The 20264-nt window shown below is 38.2% G+C and overlaps 1 protein-coding gene across 5 annotated transcripts in view; it reads right to left on the minus strand.

The window, feature by feature from the left end:
• Window positions 1–4036: 4036 nt before the first annotated feature.
• Window positions 4037–20264, minus strand: part of strbp (spermatid perinuclear RNA binding protein) — a 101234-nt gene continuing 85006 nt past the window's right edge. For 3 of the 5 annotated variants that reach the window (XM_056253394.1, XM_056253392.1, XM_056253393.1), the window contains exons 14-19: window positions 17228–17377; window positions 16826–16960; window positions 15285–15425; window positions 14980–15112; window positions 11131–11181; window positions 4037–4307 (exon numbers count right to left, since the gene is read on the minus strand). In XM_056253394.1, the coding sequence (XP_056109369.1) occupies window positions 4213–4307; window positions 11131–11181; window positions 14980–15112; window positions 15285–15425; window positions 16826–16960; window positions 17228–17377 (705 nt within the window). In that variant the 3' untranslated portion in view covers window positions 4037–4212. Of the gene's footprint in view, window positions 4308–6638; window positions 7121–11130; window positions 11182–14979; window positions 15113–15284; window positions 15426–16825; window positions 16961–17227; window positions 17378–20264 lie in introns of those variants that run through there. The other 2 variants (XM_056253396.1, XM_056253395.1) reach the window with 1 other exon arrangement.

The raw sequence follows: 20264 nt of genomic DNA on the forward strand, positions 1-20264 counted from the left end.
TGAGCAGCATTATAGCCTAAACTGAACTAAGATATGAGTTCTAACAACATATTTATGAAGACCATCTGGCTGTCGGGAAGCAGGCTGGCATGAAGAGAGATATATCTGCACTTCAGGAGAAGATTTGGATGCTTTTTAAGCACTGCAGCAACAATGCAGCTACATCTGATGTTTATAAAGACGGCTGCGTTCACACTGGCACAAACAAATCAGATTTTTTTACTCACATCTGACACACATATCCAAATTTGTTGCATACGTGTAACGTTAAACAGAAACATCTGCGCGAGATCAGGTTTTTCGCATCTGCTCTGAGCCACTTCCAAATGTGGTTTTAAATCAGATCTGATATATATATCTGACCTAAACATGTATATCCGATTCCCCTTGGATTTCCCACTAGGTGAGGGTGACACGTTTGCCAACACAGATAGCTTTTTAATGTTGTATTACGAAGCGTGAATTGTATAATTAAAACAGCTTCTCTACTGAATATTTCTTTACAATGAGATAACACTGCAGTTTCTGTCATTCTAAACAGCTTCCCACTCAAAATTCATTTAAATAAACGTAGGCCTACTCTTTCAACGCTTCTTTATTTCACTTCAGAATTCTAGATCTAAGTGAACCGTTATTACCGTAATCTTACCGGTATATATCCGTTCTGTCAAATTTTGCTCGATGATTTTAACTTATCCATGCTGGCAAGTAATCATGGTAGGCTACCAAACGACATGAATTATATAAATAATTAAAATAAATAAAATAATCGATTTTGGTGGGAGTTAATAAAGTGAATGTAAACAGGGCAGGCAAGACAAAAAAATCTGATCTGTGCATTAAGCCTTGCAGAGTAAACGCAGCCTATATGGCTTTTACGCTGGATTTGTATATTTGGATTAATGAAACATCCCTGTAATATCTTTGACTATGAGACATTTGAAATACATAATATTTTACAGCACATTTGTGAGTGTGGGAAATCATATCACGAGGTAATCTTGGTCATGTCTTCTAAGCAACATTATGTATTTTCAAATGAAATGCATTTCTTTTCTCCTAATTTTTAGGGCTCAAGCCCCGATGGTGTGAGCACCCTCTTGGAATTGCTCAGTTTATTCCTGTTTTGAAATTGCAAAGGCAGAATGTTTTTAAAATTGAAAATTGATTGGATTATGAAAATGAGCGTTACATATAAGCGAACCCGATGATTAGAGGAGAGGAGTTGAAAAACAAGAGGGATTGTTGACTTCAGCCAAAAGTCATTGCAGAGGCATTTATTTTATTAAAGTTTGATGAAAAAAAGGTTAACTTACAGTGATGAATCCTTCATAATAATCCAAGGAACGTGTATTAAGAAAGTAAATCAGGCCAATTTTCATTTCATGTTGACTTTATCGTTAATGAGTTTTATGTTTGCAAACTGAGTAGACACAAATAACATGGAAGACTTTGAATCGACGTAATGTAAAAATGAACATTCTTTGCTTCACTTTGTTAGCCCTGTGTTTTACTAACTCGATATAAGGTTAACTGTGTCTTTTGAACTGCGTAATGCTGGTGTGGCGTCAGATCGAGGAAAGGGCCTTGTGTGTTTGCCGATCATTCATAAAGCTCAAAGAAAAATAAAGGCCATTTTGTCTTTTGATGCGCTTTTCTCTCAAATCTCTATTGCATTTCCATACAAAACTTACCCATACAAGACTTACCAGCTTTAATTCAAAACTGACCGAAGTCTCGTCTGGTTGGGGAACAGAAAAATGAATTTGTTTTCAAAAATGTTCGAAAAAGTTAAAAATGAAAAGAAAGAAAGGTGACACTTTATTTTAAGGTGACGTTGTTACATCCTTACTCAAATGCGTACTTATGTACTAAATATGTACTTACGGTAAGGGCTAGGTTGAGGGTTAGGTACTTGTAATTATGCATAATTTAATGTTATTACTATAGTAAGTACGTGAAGTAACGTGTAACTACGTCACCTTAAAGTAAAGTGTTCCCAAAAAAAATACATTATGACAAACAAGAATATTTAAACTGCTATGATCATATGATGTATGTTGTACTATTGCTTTTATTGAACTATACTATATTCTACTACTATTCTGTATTGTTTCTGTGATTATATCCCATCTTTTCCTATTTGAGAGCTACACTATTACACATTCAAACACAACAGCTAAAATATGACTAAATACATGGGGAAATTTATATAAGGGGACACATTCAATATATATGTGAGCTGGGTTGTGTCCTATTTTTGTGAAAACCAATTTTTTTATATATTTTTTTTTTGCCTTATACATTTGGGTTTTGGTGAGAAATTGTGACATTCTTGCTTACTGAAAGCACAGTAAAATATCAAAACTACTTTGACATACAAACATCAATACATTCCTAGTGATATTGGTTGAATTATCTACTTGTACATGTGAAGCTAACAAGATTTCTTATATAAAAATGACTTTCATTATTTAACGATAAGCATTCAGAGTACAGTAAAACAATCCTGACGGTTCTTCAAATAGCTGTAAATCTGAATATAGCACAGCTAAAATGATATCCTCAAGCTTATTCCCATGTCTGTGCTCTGTGGTTGTGGGAGTGTTTTGAGAGCGGTTATTAATTAGTTGGCCTACAGTTGCGCTACAACAGACCTGCTGAAGAAAAACGCACAAAAGTAAAGAGCGACTGCTCGCTGCTGCATTAACCCGAGGCCTGTTTCACAACACGTGTGAGCGGCGGTAAAACATGCATTGCGCTTTCACACCCACAGAACTGCAGTACTACTGAGAAAAATAGGGATTTCTGGTTGCCTAAATTGAGCATCTCCTTTAATAACCACCAGAATGTATTAACAGCTATCGGGAGTTAGCTACTGAAAACTGCTCTACACGCGGAACTGAACCCAAACACAAAGTGTAGCTATAAACTCCTTCAATGATCTGGATTCAGTCAGATTTTCTCCCGTTTGTGCGCCCGTCACTGTATAAAAGCCTTTAATGCTAAATATTGTGTTGCTAAATAGGTTTACAGCACATTTTCAGCAAGAACAGGCAGAGCACGGAAACTTGCAGCTACGCTTCTGCTATGATTGTGCAGGCAATGTGAATGCTGTAACATGGCCACTGAAATGTGTCCAAATATGTGCCTTTTGTGTGCAGTGTGAAACAGGCCTGAGAAGTACGAATGACAGAATGAATGGAAGGGCGAATGAAGGGCCACCTATGCCGTGTTACAGAGAGTCACCTGTGCTTTTGCAGGGAGAAGTGAGTGAGTGACCGGGTCACACTAGCTGCCCCTCATACCGTGATGACGTGTACGAGTATGCACCCCAGTCAACGGCCAGAAAGAGTAAACCAATCTGCCGTCGGATGTGCTTTAGAAAGACCTGCGTGTTCACCTGTGAGGTGTGGGTGTGGGCGGCACGGTGGCCGGATGTTTGGAGGACGACCTCTCAACCCAACCAGAACGCCAGACTTTGGTCGACTGAGCAAAAACGCGCACTCTGACGGACACACGGCCAAGCCGCTCGAGTCGGAGAGAAGGAAGCATCACTAATCTACTACAGGTAGATTAAGAAAAGGGCTTTCATATTGCATTTTCACAAGAATAATTTACTAGATTAAATTGCTTAGCATATATACTGTATATATAAAACTGGAAGAAAGTTATATCCTAGTATAATGGTTACATATCACTTTCCAATTCTAAAATAATTAATACCAAGAATATGTATATGTGTATATATATATATATATATATATATATATATAGATAAATATATATATATACTGCATATAAATATACATAAGTACATCGGTATATCTACACATATATATTTATAGTGCCATAGACCATACATATATATGCATGTATTTATAATATAGCCACACATACACATGTGGTGAATATACAATGAAAAGGACTATATTGCAATGCCGAGTTTGAGTAAGACTCAACCGAACATTCACGTCTCAAGTAAGCTTAAAGCCCAAAAGAGTTCAAGTGTATTGCTATATAAGGAGGAACCGGTTTTCGGGACGAGCAAGTCAAATAGAGTATTGCTTTTGTAAGAGTGGTGCATTTTTGGATCCTTAGATTGGGTTTGGATGGGTTTGTGAATGAAGTTTGGGCCGTCTCTGTGCGGCGGAGACAGCCTGGTCATGCCTGGAGTGGTACGACAGTTTAGAGCCACACAACCTGATGGTTCTAGAAGTCAGAGAAGAGATCTTGAGGACCCAAGTGAATAAAAAAAGGAGCGATGGTCCGCGGCTGGTAAAAGGGATTGTCAATGAAAAGACCACCTACAGTGAGGACAAGAGCAGAGAGAGCTGCGATTAATGATGCGGCACGGCAGGAGGCAGCGGTATATATATATATAAAAATACATTCTGATGGCAGGAGGGAAATGGGGTTAGGGTGTGCCACAGGGGTGGATACTAGGGTCTCTGCTCTTTCGGGCTGTACGTGGGGTTTTCATTGCACTGGGAGCGTCTCAGGTTAATAAAAAAGACATCAACAACTTAAGCTGCACGGTTAACTTTCCGACAAAACGGAAAAAAACTTGGAGCTCATTCCTTTGATAGGAGGCAGAGGAAATGTGAAACGTATGTGGCACCTCTGAGGTTTCCATACAGATGTAGTTAGTACATAACTCTGACAAATCAGATCTGTTGTGATTTTGGAGAGAGTATAGTACAATGACTGCTATCACTACCAAAGAGGACGGGCCATTGGTTCTGAGTGGACACTTGAGGATGACCATGACGAATGGGAGGGATCCGTTTACAATGAATGGGAATATAGTGACCACTCGTTTAACCATGGAGATGGAGTTCCTCTTTGGTAAGTGATGATCATGACCCAGCCATAAGCCAGCACAAGTATTTATCCAGATGATCCAACGAGAACCAATGGAGTCAATGTTTCATGAACGTTAAATCCAGAACGTTAGTAGAAACAGGGACTAGTGTCTTTGCTCTCAATGTACAGAAGCCAATGTTATATTACAGGTGTGCGGTATCGTCTGTAGCTCAAAGGGTCAGGAACAGGGTTATTACAGAAAACTGAAAACATTTTTGTAAAAAGTTCATGAATAAACTTCAATATAAAAAAAAAAAAAACGTTTTATTTTGAAATCAAATAGAAATGGCAAAAACAAACTAAATAAACATGAAAAAAACAAAGCATTCAAAATATTCATAAACACTATCTCAATGATACTAAAATAGCAGTGGTTAGGAAAGACCCCCCGAGCAAAGTGAGCGCACGTGAACCTCAATGTGAATTTGCTTGTGCTGGCCTTTGGAGGAGTATGAAATAACATCTCACACACAATAAGACACTCACCAAGAAGTCAAAACAAAAAAGGACAAAAAGACATTTCAGTAGCATGTCTCCATGGATCCCTTGTTGCTGCTTTCGATTCTCCGCTGTAAGGCTGTGACTGGAGGCTCCGGTGTGTGTCCATGTGAGGGGCCGTGTTTGAGCTGTGTGTGTGTACTGTGTGTCTTTGTATGGTTCAATACTACTAACCGTTCAGTCGACATCTAGAGCCTGATCAACCAAACCTTCTGTGATGAGACGGCAACGTAATGTTTAATGACTATGAATGGAATAATCAGCTTCATAACTAGCTCAAGACGGGGTCACCATTCATTCATTGGGACAGCAAAAGGGGTCAGGTCGGCATGAAAGGGTTCAAAGGCCATCTCGACATGTGTTAACTGCCCAAAAAAGCCCCTAAACTGCAGGCTGATATTCTTAAACGTCCAACGTTTTAAAACAAGCTCTGTCTGGAAACTCAAGCTGCTAGAATGAAATAACAAGTAATGTTACAGAAGAGAACGGACTCGTCCCTCAGTTTGTAAAAACAAATCGTGTGCACAATGTACTTGATGGAAGTCTATTGCACTGGAATTTTTATATTTTATATTATACGTTAACACAGTCAATGCTTTGATTTAGTCTAACAAAAACAAACCAAATGAAAAAACAAAAACAAAACAATTTCATAATAGACTTACATAGACTTCGATTTAGTCCAACAAAACCAAACGAAAAAACTAAAACAAGACAAAAAACAAACAAATCCAAAACAAAACAAAAAACAAAACACCACACAAAACAAAAAAACAACAAAACACAAAACAAAAAACAAAACACCACACAAAAAAAAAAAAAAAAAAAAAAAAAAAAAAAAAACACCACAAAAAAAAAAAAAAAAAAAAAAAAAAAAAAAACACAACAAAACAAAAAACACCACACAAAACAAAACAAAAAAACTAAACACAAAACACCACACACAAAAAAAAAACACACACACACAAAAAAAAAAACACCACAAAAAAAAAAAAAAAAACCTTTAGAATAGACTTTCACAGAAAGTGCATTACAGCAATTTTCACTTACAAACTGAGGGACAAATCAAACCTATTTTCTGTGGTCATCAACAGAAGGTGAAGATGCTGTCCATAGAGCACAGGTCACACTGAACCTGGAACATGCCTTAAAACTTCTTTAAGTATCTGAAAGCTACACCAAATGTTCATTCAGAGCGGCTTAAACTGCTGTAGAGGAATATATAACTGCTACACGAGTAACTAAAGAGGTCTGAAATACACAACAGTCAGTGCTTGGCAGTTGATGAAGATAAAGGTTTATTTGTAAGCAGTAGTTTGAATTAGATCTATACATCTTAAGCACAGCTCCTGATATCCGTACACAGAGTAAGCCTGTCATGACAGCCTATTCCCACTCTACAAGAAAAACCATGATAACAAAAGAGGCTGATATCGTTTAAAATGTCCAAGAATGAGGTAACAATTCACAGTACAAATCCTTCAAGTTTTCTTTCTGAAGAACATAAAACCTGTATTTGTTTAAAACCAGAAGACAAATGTGATAATGATCAAAAAAAAAGCTCTTTACAAATTTACCCTCATAGCTGTCCCTGCGTGTGATAGGATGTGCTCTCTGACCTTCCCTCCTCACGTACATTTACGCGGTGTGTGTGTGTGTGTGTAAGGTAGGCTCCTGAGCTAAAAGAAAGAGTAGTGGGGGACGGGGTAGGCGGGCACTTTCATGACGGGCAACAGAAGCATTCTCTTGGGCAAACCTAGAGAGAAAATGAAAAGAGCACTCCACATAAGTCCAGGACAAAATAAAAGACCTGAGGGTGTTTGGTTTTAAATAAAGCTAGAGCCAATTCAGTCTCATTCTAGCATGGGGATGTGAACCCAAGAGAGAGGAGGAGAAGAGTGAGGTCAGGTGAAGAGAGAGGGCAGAAATCAAGCATTCATTCAGATAATGTCATGTGATATGATATACACACACAGTTGACCTACTGAACCACATGGTATATTCAGTCATCTTATGAAACATGGCTCTTGAGTAGGGCTGGGCGATATACTGTAGATAAAATCAAATCTAACAGCTCCAGATCTTTCATTCGATTGGTTGATATTTCAACAACTTGTCGCTGATATTCTGTACATTGAAAAGGGGAAAACTTTCAATATTTTCCAGCCTTTATGTGTTTGCTCGGAAAGTCTCCAAGATTTTAACCAATTCATCACCAATTTCGGCATTGCATAAATCAAACAATAAAATACAGTGAAATTAGAGTTAAAAAATCATGGTATGTTTTCCACAAAATTAACACTAAATTAAAGGAATAATTATCTTTTCAATTTTGCTTTATTTACTATGTATAAATCTAACAAACAATAATATACAGTGACATTTTAGTTACAAATAATCAAGTTGAGTTTTTCAGCTTTTCACAAACCTAAAAAAGTATATATATTTTTTTTATTCAGTGTATAAATCTAATAAAAAAAATAATCAAGGTATGTTTTCCACAGTTTTTATGAAATTAACACACTAAAATGAATTTTAAAAATTGTATTCACAATGTATAAATCAAACAATAAAATACAGTAAAATTGTAGTGGAATAATACTTGTTTTTAATCATTTATCAAAAGAACTGTTTTCCGGAGACGAGTTGAACTTTTCTTTCCCGAAAGGTTTAAATCCGAGACACTAATAAAAATATCTCTCTTTATCACCATTGCATTAAGTTGCGACATTCAGTGCATATAAGCAGATTAGTGATACTAGCATAGCCATTGTGATATTCATAAATATTCAATATATCACCCAGCCCTAGTTTTACCAGCTAGACAGAACTATCTAATTGAAAGTAATAAGTTAAAAGTGGTGTCTGAACCATATATTTGAATTGTGGGTCGGGGCACATGGAGGGTTACAGGAGTGATTTGCTGGCTGGCGCTCTTATGTGGAGTGTTCATTCTGTGCCGTGTGTGTGTGTGTGTGTGTGAATATGTGAACTGTAGTCGTAGTCTCACAGTCGTTCCCATTTAGAAATCCCAAAGCAGCAACAGGAGGAAGAGGGTTGGACAGCGTAAGATGACTGGTGAGAATTACTGCATGCACACAGCTCTCAGGCACCAAACCGGAGAGACGTCAAAGAGAGGGGCGCACTGTTCTCTTACAGCACAATACCAGGTTTCACCTTCCACCTAAAGGAACAGTCTTTATGTGGCAGGCAGAGACCAGGCCGCTAGGAGCAACCCCATACCCACCCCCCTCATCCTGCGAGGAATGAACACACAAAGCCTCGTTCCCACTGAGCCCACCTCACCTAGTCCCCCCTGCACATAAGGCTCATTCAAAGCATCTTCACCTGGGCCTGACCGGAGAGGCGCGCACAAATCTGTTTACTGTGTGCACATTCCTCTATTTGTGTTTAGAAGTTGCGGAGCGAATGGGCGTCCCTGAGCGGTGTGTTTGCGCGGAGTATAACGGAATAAACTATGAAAAACTGTGTCAAAACTCAGCAGCAATTTCAGACGGTTATGACCAATGGCGCGTGACGAATATTAAACATAAAACGGCAGTTATTCGAGGTCAGTCAAATTATTAACTGAAACTAAAACCATTAAAGCCATTTTTTTAATAGTTTTTTTAATACGTTTTTCTTAATAGAAATAAAGCTAAAATAAAAAATATATAAATATTCAATGAAAAACTTAACTTAAACTTATTTAATAATTTTTAGAAATGTTTTTTTTTATTTTCTTTAAAAAAAAAATACTACTAAAACTGAAACAAATATAAAGCTGAATAGAAATATTTTTTAAATTAATAAAAATTACAAAAGCACATAACAAAATGACTAAACTTTAAAGAAATTAAAAATAAAAGCAAATTTAAAACATTAATAAATATACTACATGCATAATAGAAATGAACGCTGTTCTGAATGTGCCTTCTCTACTGTATAGCAGAACAGTATGTCCGAAATCGCTCTATAAAAACAGAGGCTGAAACACTGCTGAGATTTCGAAGTGTACATCTGATGAACACTTAAGTATCCCAAGAGGCCGCTGCACTTTTCTCATCACTCAGAGCTTTCTCTAGTCTAGTATGTACATGACCCAGGATGTGGGAAAGTTTGAAGATTATACTGTGTTTACTAGCATATTAACTGGGGATGCCAATTTAGAGAGTTGATTTAATTATTAAAAGAATTAAGTGATCAATTTAAAGAGATAGTTCACTCAACAATGTATTCTCTCACCATTTACTCACCCTCAAGCCATCTTCAGATAAACACAGAGTCCATATAACGCGTGAAAAGCCACACACAGCAATCGTGACCGTAATCCATACAGCCCCAGTGGATGAACCGATGACTTCTGAAGCCAAATGATTGGTGTGTGTAAAAAATATAACATAATAAATGTAATTTTTTTATTCCGGTCTACTGTCATACGAGCGTTCATGAGAGAGACAATGTGACACACATGCTTTGTAAAGTTCACACGAGAAAATGCGGTCCCCTGTGCTTCCACGTTACTTCTCACGTGAACTTCAAAACGCATTAAAGTCCCTCTCATGAACGCTCATACCAGACGCAATGATTTACAGAAAATGTACACATTGATTCTTTCACTGGGGTCATATGGATTATAGACTGCGGCTTTCATTATATGGACTCAGAGATGGAGGATGGCATGGTGAGTAAATGATACGAATTTTAATTTTGGGGTGAAATATCTCTTTTAATATTATAAACATGCCCCCTGACCTGTACAGAAATTAAATAAGGGATTTTGCTACTAATAAAGCGATTCAAGCACATAGCAAAGGGCTGTTCACACCTAGGATGATAACTATAATGTTAACTATAATTATAAAGTTTTAATAATTGTACTAATTCCATGAAAACAGTGAAGTCCACAACTATAACAATTTTGTTGGAATCACTTTGAGAATGATTTTCCCCCCACTGTCAGCCAATCAGAATCCACCCGACCCATAGAGCTCAAGCATTTAAAGCGGACGCTAATATAGTACATGTTAAATCATTCTTGGTGCGAACATGCTTTTAGATGGCGCAGGGTTGAACTGTTAAACTGTTATTTAATCGTGTCTTAAAGGGATAGTTCCCCCAAAAATAAAACTGTCATCATTTACTCACCCTTATGTTTTTCAAGTCTTTTTTCCCCAAACATTTTTTTGCCCCTACAATGAAGGTCAATGGAGTCCAATGTTGTTTTTTTGGAACCCGCTGACTTTAATTGTGTGAAGGGATTGTGTGAGGAAATACAGGTTTGGAAATGATATGAGGATGAATAGATGATGACAGAATTTTAATATTTAGGTGAACCGCCCCTTATTCGCTAGCTAGTCGCAGTACTACCGTAGTCTTCAAACTGTGATCTCTCCTCTCAGGCCATCATGCCCAGCGGCTGCTTTGAATGGTGTAACTGTGTGCTGTAGACAGTAGCACTAGCTGACGCTTCGAGTGCCGCCCAGAGTCAGGAGAAACGGGCCAAGCGTCGAGCAGGCAGACTAGACGAGCAAAGTCACACTCAGGCCAGGTGCAGCAAGTCTTGCTCCAACCACAATTAAGAACCAAAAGGTTATGGTTCAGTTCCATCGTCCAGGGAGTCGTTTCTCTACGGGATTCTTTGTGGACGTGATTTCGGGGGTTTGAAAGCCCAATTGGAGAACTGAACGGGGGAGTAAGTGGGGGCAGATTTGGACCCTAGACCCTGACTGGAGGAAGGGAGGATGGGAAGGAAGGGGTACGTACCGTATGCAGGAGTGGCGGCCGCAGCGCTGTACCCGTATGGGGCTCCAAAGCCTGTGAGAACACGGTATTCATGACGGACTGGGAGGTAAGTGTTAAGACTCCTTCACAATCTTACTGACATGAGTCATGTGAAAGAGCCTGTCTGAATACTATTATATAAACTATAAAATTGATTATATGTAAATACATGTACTCATAAACAAGCAAATATGGATGCAAACAATGTTGTGACAAAATACCATGTTAAAAACAACAAGAGTTGGTGTTCTCATCAAAATGAAAGCTTATTGACCAGATAATTTTTAAAGCATTTGAAGCTATTAATTAAAGCTATTGAATATATTTGAAAACATTTTACATCATTCCCTAAAAATGTTCAGATAAGTGAAGGAAATATAAAAATAAATAAATTTAGACTTCTGTATATTGTTTGGAGATTAGAGACGCACAATATATCAGTTCCATATCAGCGAAATTAAAGATTTTTGATAGTATCGGTCAATCGTAGGGATGTACCTGAAGCAGAATACTATGTTTGGAAATGAAATGATGCAATGGAGCCTCTAAAGGGACATGGAGATGGAAAAAAATACGAGATGGGAGGACATTTCGCGTTCTATTGCAATTATATACACTCACCGGCCACTTTATTAGGTACACCTGTCCAACTGCTCGTTAACACTTAATTTCTAAGCAGCCAATCACATGGCGGCAACTCAGTGCATTTAGGCATGTAGACATGGTCAAGACAATCTCCTGCAGTTCAAACCGAGCATCAGTATGGGGAAGAAAGTTGATTTGAGTGACTTTGAACGTGGCATGATTGTTGGTGCCAGAAGGGCTGGTCTGAGTATTTCAGAAACTGCTGATCTACTGGGATTTTCACGCACAACCATCTCTAGGGTTTACAGAGAATGGTCCGAAAAAGAAAAAACATCCAGTGAGCGGCAGTTCTGTGGGCGGAAATGCCTTGTTGATGCCAGAGGTCAGAGGAGAATGGCCAGACTGGTTCGAGCTGATAGAAGGGCAACAGTGACTGAAATAACCACTCGTTACAACCGAGGTATGCAGCAAAGCATTTGTGAAGCCACAACACGCACAACCTTGAGGCGGATGGGCTACAACAGCAGAAGACTCCACCGGGTACCACTCATCTCCACTACAAATAGGAAAAAGAGGCTACAATTTGCAAGAGCTCACCAAAATTGGACAGTTGAAGACTGGAAAAATGTTGCCTGGTCTGATGAGTCTCGATTTCTGTTGAGACATTCAGATGTTAGAGTCAGAATTTGGCGTAAACAGAATGAGAACATGGAACCATCATGCCTTGTTACCACTGTGCAGGCTGGTGGTGGTGGTGTAATGGTGTGGGGGACGTTTTCCTGGCACACTTTAGGCCCCTTAGTGCCAATTGGGCATCGTTTAAATGCCACTGCCTACCTGAGCATTGTTTCTGACCATGTCCATCCCTTTATGGCCACCATGTACCCATCCTCTGATGGCTACTTCCACCATGTCACAAAGCTCTAATCATTTCAAATTGGTTTCTTGAACATGACAATGAGTTCACTGTACTAAAATGGCCTCCACAGTCACCAGATCTCAACCCAATAGAGCATCTTTGGGATGTGGTGGAACGGGAGATTCGCATCATGGATGTGCAGCCGACAAATCTGCGGCAACTGTGTGATGCCATCATGTCAATATGGACCAAACTCCCTGAGGAATGCTTCCAGCACCTTGTTGAATCTATGCCACGAAGAATTGAGGCAGTTCTGAAGGCAAAAGGGGGTCCAACCCGTTACTAGCATGGGGTACCTAATAAAGTGGCCGGTGAGTGTAGTTGTGTAATTATATTGTAAATAATTTGCGGGCATAATAACTATCAATATGCAGGGTATTGAAATGGCTTTTGAACGAGCGCTTGCTTTTAACTTTCACGATCACGTGTACTCTGTGTATAGGGAGCAGTGGCACTGACCGCACATTATACAATACAAGATATTTGTCAATATCACTCAGGATCTGTTGCCCATCAAATCTCCCGCCATCGTCCTGTCAGTCATTCTCCTTACCCTCTTCACGTGATCAGTGAAATCTGATGGACTGTAATTTAACTACAGCAGCAAGCCTAACCATGTCCCTTTTGGGGCTCCGTAGAATGCGTTACTCATTTTCCGTGCCTTTCCGAATTCAGATTTAGGCTTCGGGGCGCATCCCTAGTCAATAGCATTTAAAACAATTGATTTTAGTTTTCAGTGTATTAACCAAAATAGTACAAAAATTAGTTTCAGCCATTTACTGTTCAAAAGTTTGGGGTCTGTAAAAATGCATTTCGTCTCTTACACTCACCAAGGCTGCACTGAATTGATAAATTTAAAAAAGAAATACACAGTAACACTGTGAAATATTTTTTACAACTTAAAATGCTCATTTGGTGCTCAATTTCTTATTATCAATATTGGAAACATTGTGCTACTTAAAGGGGTCATATAATGCCATTTTTGTACAAGCTAATATGATTCTTTAGGGTCTAAATTAAAAGTTTGTAATATACTTTAATTAAAAATTCTCATTAGTATTGTAAGAAAACACTTATTTTACCTGGTCAAAAACAGCTCTGTTTTCAGCACGCCGTTTCAGTGCATATGACTTTAAATGATAATGAGCTGCGCTCACTCCGCCCCTCTGTTCTGTGCGTACACCGTTTGTAACACAATAACCATAACGCGTTGTTCAGTATAAACGTGGGATTATGAATTATATTGAGAACATCATACATAGAAAACATGCCGTAATGTACCCTGAGTGAGTGTAAACCTTAGACGCATTCATTGTGAAGCGTGCAGCTAGCGATTTGCAAAGATTAATATATTAATATACAGTTTAATAAAACGTTTCACTCACTTCCGTTCTTCTGGAGGTTCAGCAGGAACACGAATATCTGGTACCGATCCTTTTTAGCAAAGCTTCTTAGCAAATCCAGCTTTATACTGACCCTCGTTTATAAAGTAGTCTGCTGTGAAATGATTCGCGCAAACATGAACGCATTGACGTTGCTCGTGGGGAATATTCCCTTCGAAAACAAAACTCAGCCACTGCGTCTTCAGCGGTTCGGATTCAGGAACATTAAAATGACTGTGTTCGTTATTACACCCAAGAACAGAACACCACAATCGCTTAGACGCCATTCTGCTCATAGACAGTGCTCCAGCATATCAACAATGACCGCGCCAGTCCGGTCCGCGCCGCGCAGACTATGATTGACAGCAGGCTCACGAGCGAGGGCGGGTCTGTGTTGAAACGCTCCCGTCAATCAACAATCGTGGGAGGGGCGTCCGTTTTATTGACGTCACAAAAACGAACGGCTCGATTTGAGGCAGGGGAAAACATATAAGGAGATTAAAACAAAACCACTGGATGGATTTTTATCATTATATGATGGTTGTGTACAGACACTGCCAACACACATTTCAGTACAATCAACTTGTAAAAGTGCATGTGCCATTATAAGACCCCTTTAACATTTTTGTGGAAACCGTGATAGTGTGATTTCTTTCAGGATACTTTGACGAATATAAAGTTCAAAAGAACAGCATTTATTTGAAATAGAAATCTTTTGTAACATAATTTGTCTTTATGATCACTTTTGATCGATTTAAAGAATCTTTGCAGAATACAAGTATTCTCATTAAATGCAGTGCTCCAAACTTTTGAACGATGGTTATGGGTAAATTGGGACTTCTTTTATAGAAATGCATTGTTGCATGCAATTTTACATGCGTCAAAAAGTCAACTTGAAGTAAAAGGTTTTTAGTCACTATAGAAAGACTGTCATCAAACACACACCTGGCGTGACGTATCCCGGTGCGGCCGCAGCGCTGACGAAAGCTCCTCGCGTGAGAGTGGGTCTTCCTCGTCCTCGTGCAGCCTGGACCGCGGCGGCAGACACAGCAGCAGCTGCAGCTAATGCCCCTTTACTCTACAACACACACACACACACAGGCTTTAATGAGCACTGAGAATCTACAGTAATGCCACAGTGTTTTATGTGTAAGGTTGCCACAGATAGATTTCTGGAAAAAACCGATGAGTTGGTCTGCAGGTCCCAGTTTCATTCAGGATATTTTTATCACAGAATATCTAGGACCTACCGGAGGGATTATTTTCTTCTTCTTGTTTCCCGCAGCATTCGGCCCGGAGAAAAGTTTCTCTAGAGCTGCGAGGGCAGCGCTGGCTTTGGCTACCTTCTTATTGGGCCCTGCGCCGCGAAACTTCTGCCCGTCGACTTCCACCTGCCAACGAGAGCACGGGATGAGGAGGGTCTCGAACAGGAAATTACATCATACATCAATGACTGAAATGTGAGATGATGTGTATGATAAGGTATGATATTGGAATTTGCTGATATGACGACAATGTTTTCAAAGAAAGGCAATAAAAAGATTGTTGGGCTGATAATAGTAAAACCCATATATTAAATGTGTTATATAATGTTCTTAGTCTTCCCTGTAACGGGTCGGCCCTAAGAGAGGCTGCAAGAGTTTACTTTGAAGAAACCAGAAAAGTTTATTTCGTAAATAAAATACTAAAATATCCAGAAAAAATACTGTATGCATAATACTTTAAGACTTTTAATTATAAACAAGCCTAAAATACACTGGGTAACTTATTTTGAAATGTCTATGCGTCACTGCTCCCGGCTCATTCCTAAAGATAAGAGAGATAAGCACTCTTATAGCCACATACAAAACATTAAAATATTAACACCATAATCCTTTTCATAATTCATCAATAGCAGATCATAAGGAATCACTTAGCATACAATTTTTGACTTTGAAACTCACATCACTCACAATTAAATTATAGCCTTTTGAAGTTTAATTATCACATTAAACCATATTCCGATTCCTGTTTTCCGTCCCCAAATTTGCAGCAAGACGTCTTGAAATTATAATTAAGACTTTTGTTATACCAAGACTTTTTATAATACTTTTGTTAAAGTCACCATAAAATCAAAATTGAGCATTCTTATTTTTTATGGAACATTTATTATAAAGTATTACATATGCACATCATTATTTTAATTCATGTTATCTTATATTTAATATTTTCTCTGATGATGCGTTTACTGGAGTGAGGGCGGGGCAACCTGTCACTCACATGAGATCCACCAATAGCAAACCACAACCATCCAATCAATTCCCCACGGACAAAAGCAAGTCCCGCCCTACATTTGTTCTTGTATGAGAAGCCGTTTCACTTGGATCTACGCCACAATTTTCATGACGGCATTAAGACTTTTTAAAGGATCCGTGTAACTCTGCCTTTATAAAGAAAGTGTGAATGATGCTTGTTAGTGCAAAAGTCAATGCCACAATGCTATTGGATTCTGGCACCCCTAGAAGTACCCCTTGGGTACCTCCTTAAGACACTCATTGTGCATTTTATAGTCCAACAACTGAAAAATTTGATTGCATAAAGTAACGCCACACCTCTCAATCTGAGGCATCACTCATATCTGCATGTTACACAACAAATATTAAAACCTGGGTTAGAGATTTGTTCAAAACCCTTACTCCAAATATGACTAATTATAATAATAGTGGTAATGCTCGTTTTAGCAAACATCACGAATAAACAGTATTGTATTGCCGAATAGAGATTAACAGGCACATGTGTGTTTGAGGCCCACCTCCATGACGAAGCGTTTGTCGTGACTCCCTCCGCTCTCTGAGATGAGCTCGTACTTCAGCCCGCGACGTTTCTCATTGAGCTCCATGACCGGGTTCTTCCCGCTGGCCGTCAAAATAGGACCCTGAGTTCGCACCTAGATGCAGAACATGTTATTGAACTTGAGCTGAATGATGATACAATTGTCCTCTGTAGAGCTGCTTTAGAGCGGAAATCGTGTTTCAGAATCAAAGAACTTGGTAACATTAATACTGTTATTTTCTTATTTAGTACTGTGAAGCTGCATTGAAACAATTGCATTGTATATAAAGCACTCTCTAAATAAATGTGACTTGACTAGAACAGGAAAAACATTTAATAAACGCTTGAGTAAATGTGGAGTTTGCAGTTTGTGTGCTTGTACCTCCAGCGTGTTGGAGTTGTCTGAGTGTGATGTGTTATTGCTTGAGTGAGTGGACGATTCGCTCTTGCCCTCCCCGTCTGACTTCTCATCTGCACTCATGGAGTCCAGGTCTGTGTCGAAGCCTGTGGGGTAACCCATCGCCTGTAGCACCTACACCACGCGGCCACAAAACACATCATCACACAACAGATCCAGCATGGAGGTCCAACAGGACATAATGAGTGACAGAGTTATATTTTAGTAAGTTGTCATTTATTACTCGCCTATAGGTAGGGTTGCATCAGCCTTCCTTAACTTAAACTGGAACAAAGTCCACACTAGAGGCTTAGTACTGTAAGTGCTAGTTTGTAACTAACTCTGTACTTTATTAGGTTGCACCATTTGTCGTTTATACACTGTAAAAAATGATTTTGTTGTTAATAAAACAGATTGTTGAGTATGTTTTTCAAGAAAATACTATTTCAGTATATGTGCGTTTAAAGGGTTAAAGTCTGTCAGATAAAACAAAGGCTTATTGGTGTAATTCAGTCAATTCAATTTTATTCTAACCATTAGAATAAAATATTTAGTTTATACGTAGATTTACATTTTAACTAATTTTTTGTGTTGCACCATTAAACTATTTAGTAGTGTGTAAATTCGCAAGCTCTTAGTGCCCCTTTACTTCAAAACTTGGCAAATTTGTACCTTACGCACAGCTGGTGTAACTGGCCCCAGAAGACAATAACACAAGACTGTCATGGACTACTTTTATGGTGAAGAACGAACATTGTGGAAACGCCAATAGTTTTGCAGCTACACAAGCATGAATAAAGTACAGTCTGCAACTTTCAATTAAGGCTGTGCCACATCAGTCCTCATTTTACTTAAAGTTTGTATCGCAAATTACACAATGATCCAAAAAAGTAATGCTTTAAAGTCTCTCGCTTTGGAGGTTTTGTTATGAAAGTATCACAAAATGATGAGACATGCTGGGAAAGATCAGTTCATCTTTGTGGCCATCATCAGCATGAGCAGGCGGAATCAAAAGAAGACCGTTTCTTGGATACTGAGGTCATTATTGAGAGAGAAATCATCACCTCGAAAAGACGGCTTGTATATAAAAAAAAGGCACAAAGCTGAGCTGCAGATCTGTGCAAATTAAGCTGGATGTTTAACCAAACAAAATCCTGAATAATTAAAGAAATATTCACAAAATATACTATACATATATTGCACAATATATTAGTACAATATCAGTTGTCAGCCAATAATATATATTGAAAATACTGATGAATACTGATAAATTAAATCTCTAATTATATATACACTGCCGTTCAAAAGTTTGGGGTTAGTTAATTATTATTTTTTATTTTTCTATCTCTAGTATGCTCTTATAGTATCTTATGTTCACCAAGGCAGGATTTATTTTTTGATGAGACAGTAAAAACAGTAATACTATGAAATACTACAACTTAAAATAACTGTTTTCTATTTTAATATATTTCAAAAATAGTTTTTTTCCTGTAATAGCAGAGCTGAATTTATATCAGTCAATACTCCAAAAGATTGATGAATAGAGAAAGCATTTTTGAAAAAGTAACATTTTGTAACATTGTCACTTGATCACTTGCACTGCGATTGATGGCTCATATCTCACAGTTAGGGTGAATGCATGCTTCAAGTGTGTGTTTACACAGGGTAAAGGATATCATAAGAGCGCCAGGGTTCATTTGTCAGTCTGACCCAAATTGGGGCTGCTGGTACTGTTAATGGCTGCGCTCACAGAAAGAGGATTAGTGTGGTCTTACGCTCCAGAGCCTTTGTTCACAAGCACTCTGGGATTACATAGATTTGAGCCCTTTTTGCATCCTGTGAATCACTGGTGTGAGTGTGTGGGAACAAGCTTTACTGGTCTTCCTGAAGAGAAGCACACATACTGTAGCTGTAACCTTCTATACAGTGACGGGTCATCTATACCGCTAACAGATGGACTTAACCACGGTCATGCGATCGAGTATACAATCTAATAAGAGCTTAACACTAGCACAACAACTAGGTCTGTATATGTTGGCCTGATCACACTGGAAAAAGTGTAGTATATGAATATTATAATGGAACAATTAATCGAAATAAAACTGACATATGGCATAGAGCAATTATAAAATCGCAATTAATTAAATATATGTGTTTCGTGTTTCAGAATGAAGCGTGGCACTGTGTTCATTTACACACAAGCAGCTCGTGATCCATGTGTTTTCAGCGTCTCGGTTCACAGTAAATGTTGCTCCACACAAACTCCAGGTCTGCGTGTGATGAGTTTGGGTCACTCGTATAAATAAAAGCTCAATAGTTTAACAATTGAAAAATAAGAAATTGAGATATAAATATTGTAATTGAAATTTTTACTGTAAAATAAAAATATAATTATTATTTTATGTTATTTTACTTAAATACGAATTGTTTAATATTTTTACTGAGCAATATTAAGTATTACTAGTATGATTTTATAGTCATGTTGATTCATAATTTCAAAATGGCAAAATTGTGCAGTCCTACAAACAAGCACAGCAAACTGGAGCTTTAAAAAAAGTCCAGAATTTAACGCCTGGAATCTGTGAAACTCTGAAAATCCGTAATATGGATGTAAATTGGGTTGTAAACAGCATTTAGTGCAGACTTTAAAACTTTTGTGCATGCACACAGAAAAAAAAACAAAAAAAACAAGGTTTGCATTTTGATCTGATTAATCAATTAGTTAAATCGAAAACCAAATCAACAGATCGATAAAAAACATTTGTCCGCTCCAGCACTAATTATTACTAAACCTTTTTGCCACATGAGAGCACAGAACATGAAGGAAAAATGGGTCAACCGGATCAGGAAAGTAGGCAACCCAGGCTTGAACTTGCGTCGCCCGCATCAGCACTGTGGCTTATTGTGGATATTGTTAAAAGGAATAGTTCATCCCAACATAAAAGCTCTGTCATTACTTACTCACCCTAACCCAGTTTTTTGAAACTCATATGAATTCCATAGATCAGAAATTAAGAAATTA

This window comes from Rhinichthys klamathensis, unplaced genomic scaffold (assembly GCF_029890125.1).
Source record: "Rhinichthys klamathensis goyatoka isolate OS25496 unplaced genomic scaffold, OSU_Roscu_1.1 h1tg000104l_1, whole genome shotgun sequence".
Lineage (NCBI taxonomy): Eukaryota > Metazoa > Chordata > Actinopteri > Cypriniformes > Leuciscidae > Rhinichthys > Rhinichthys klamathensis.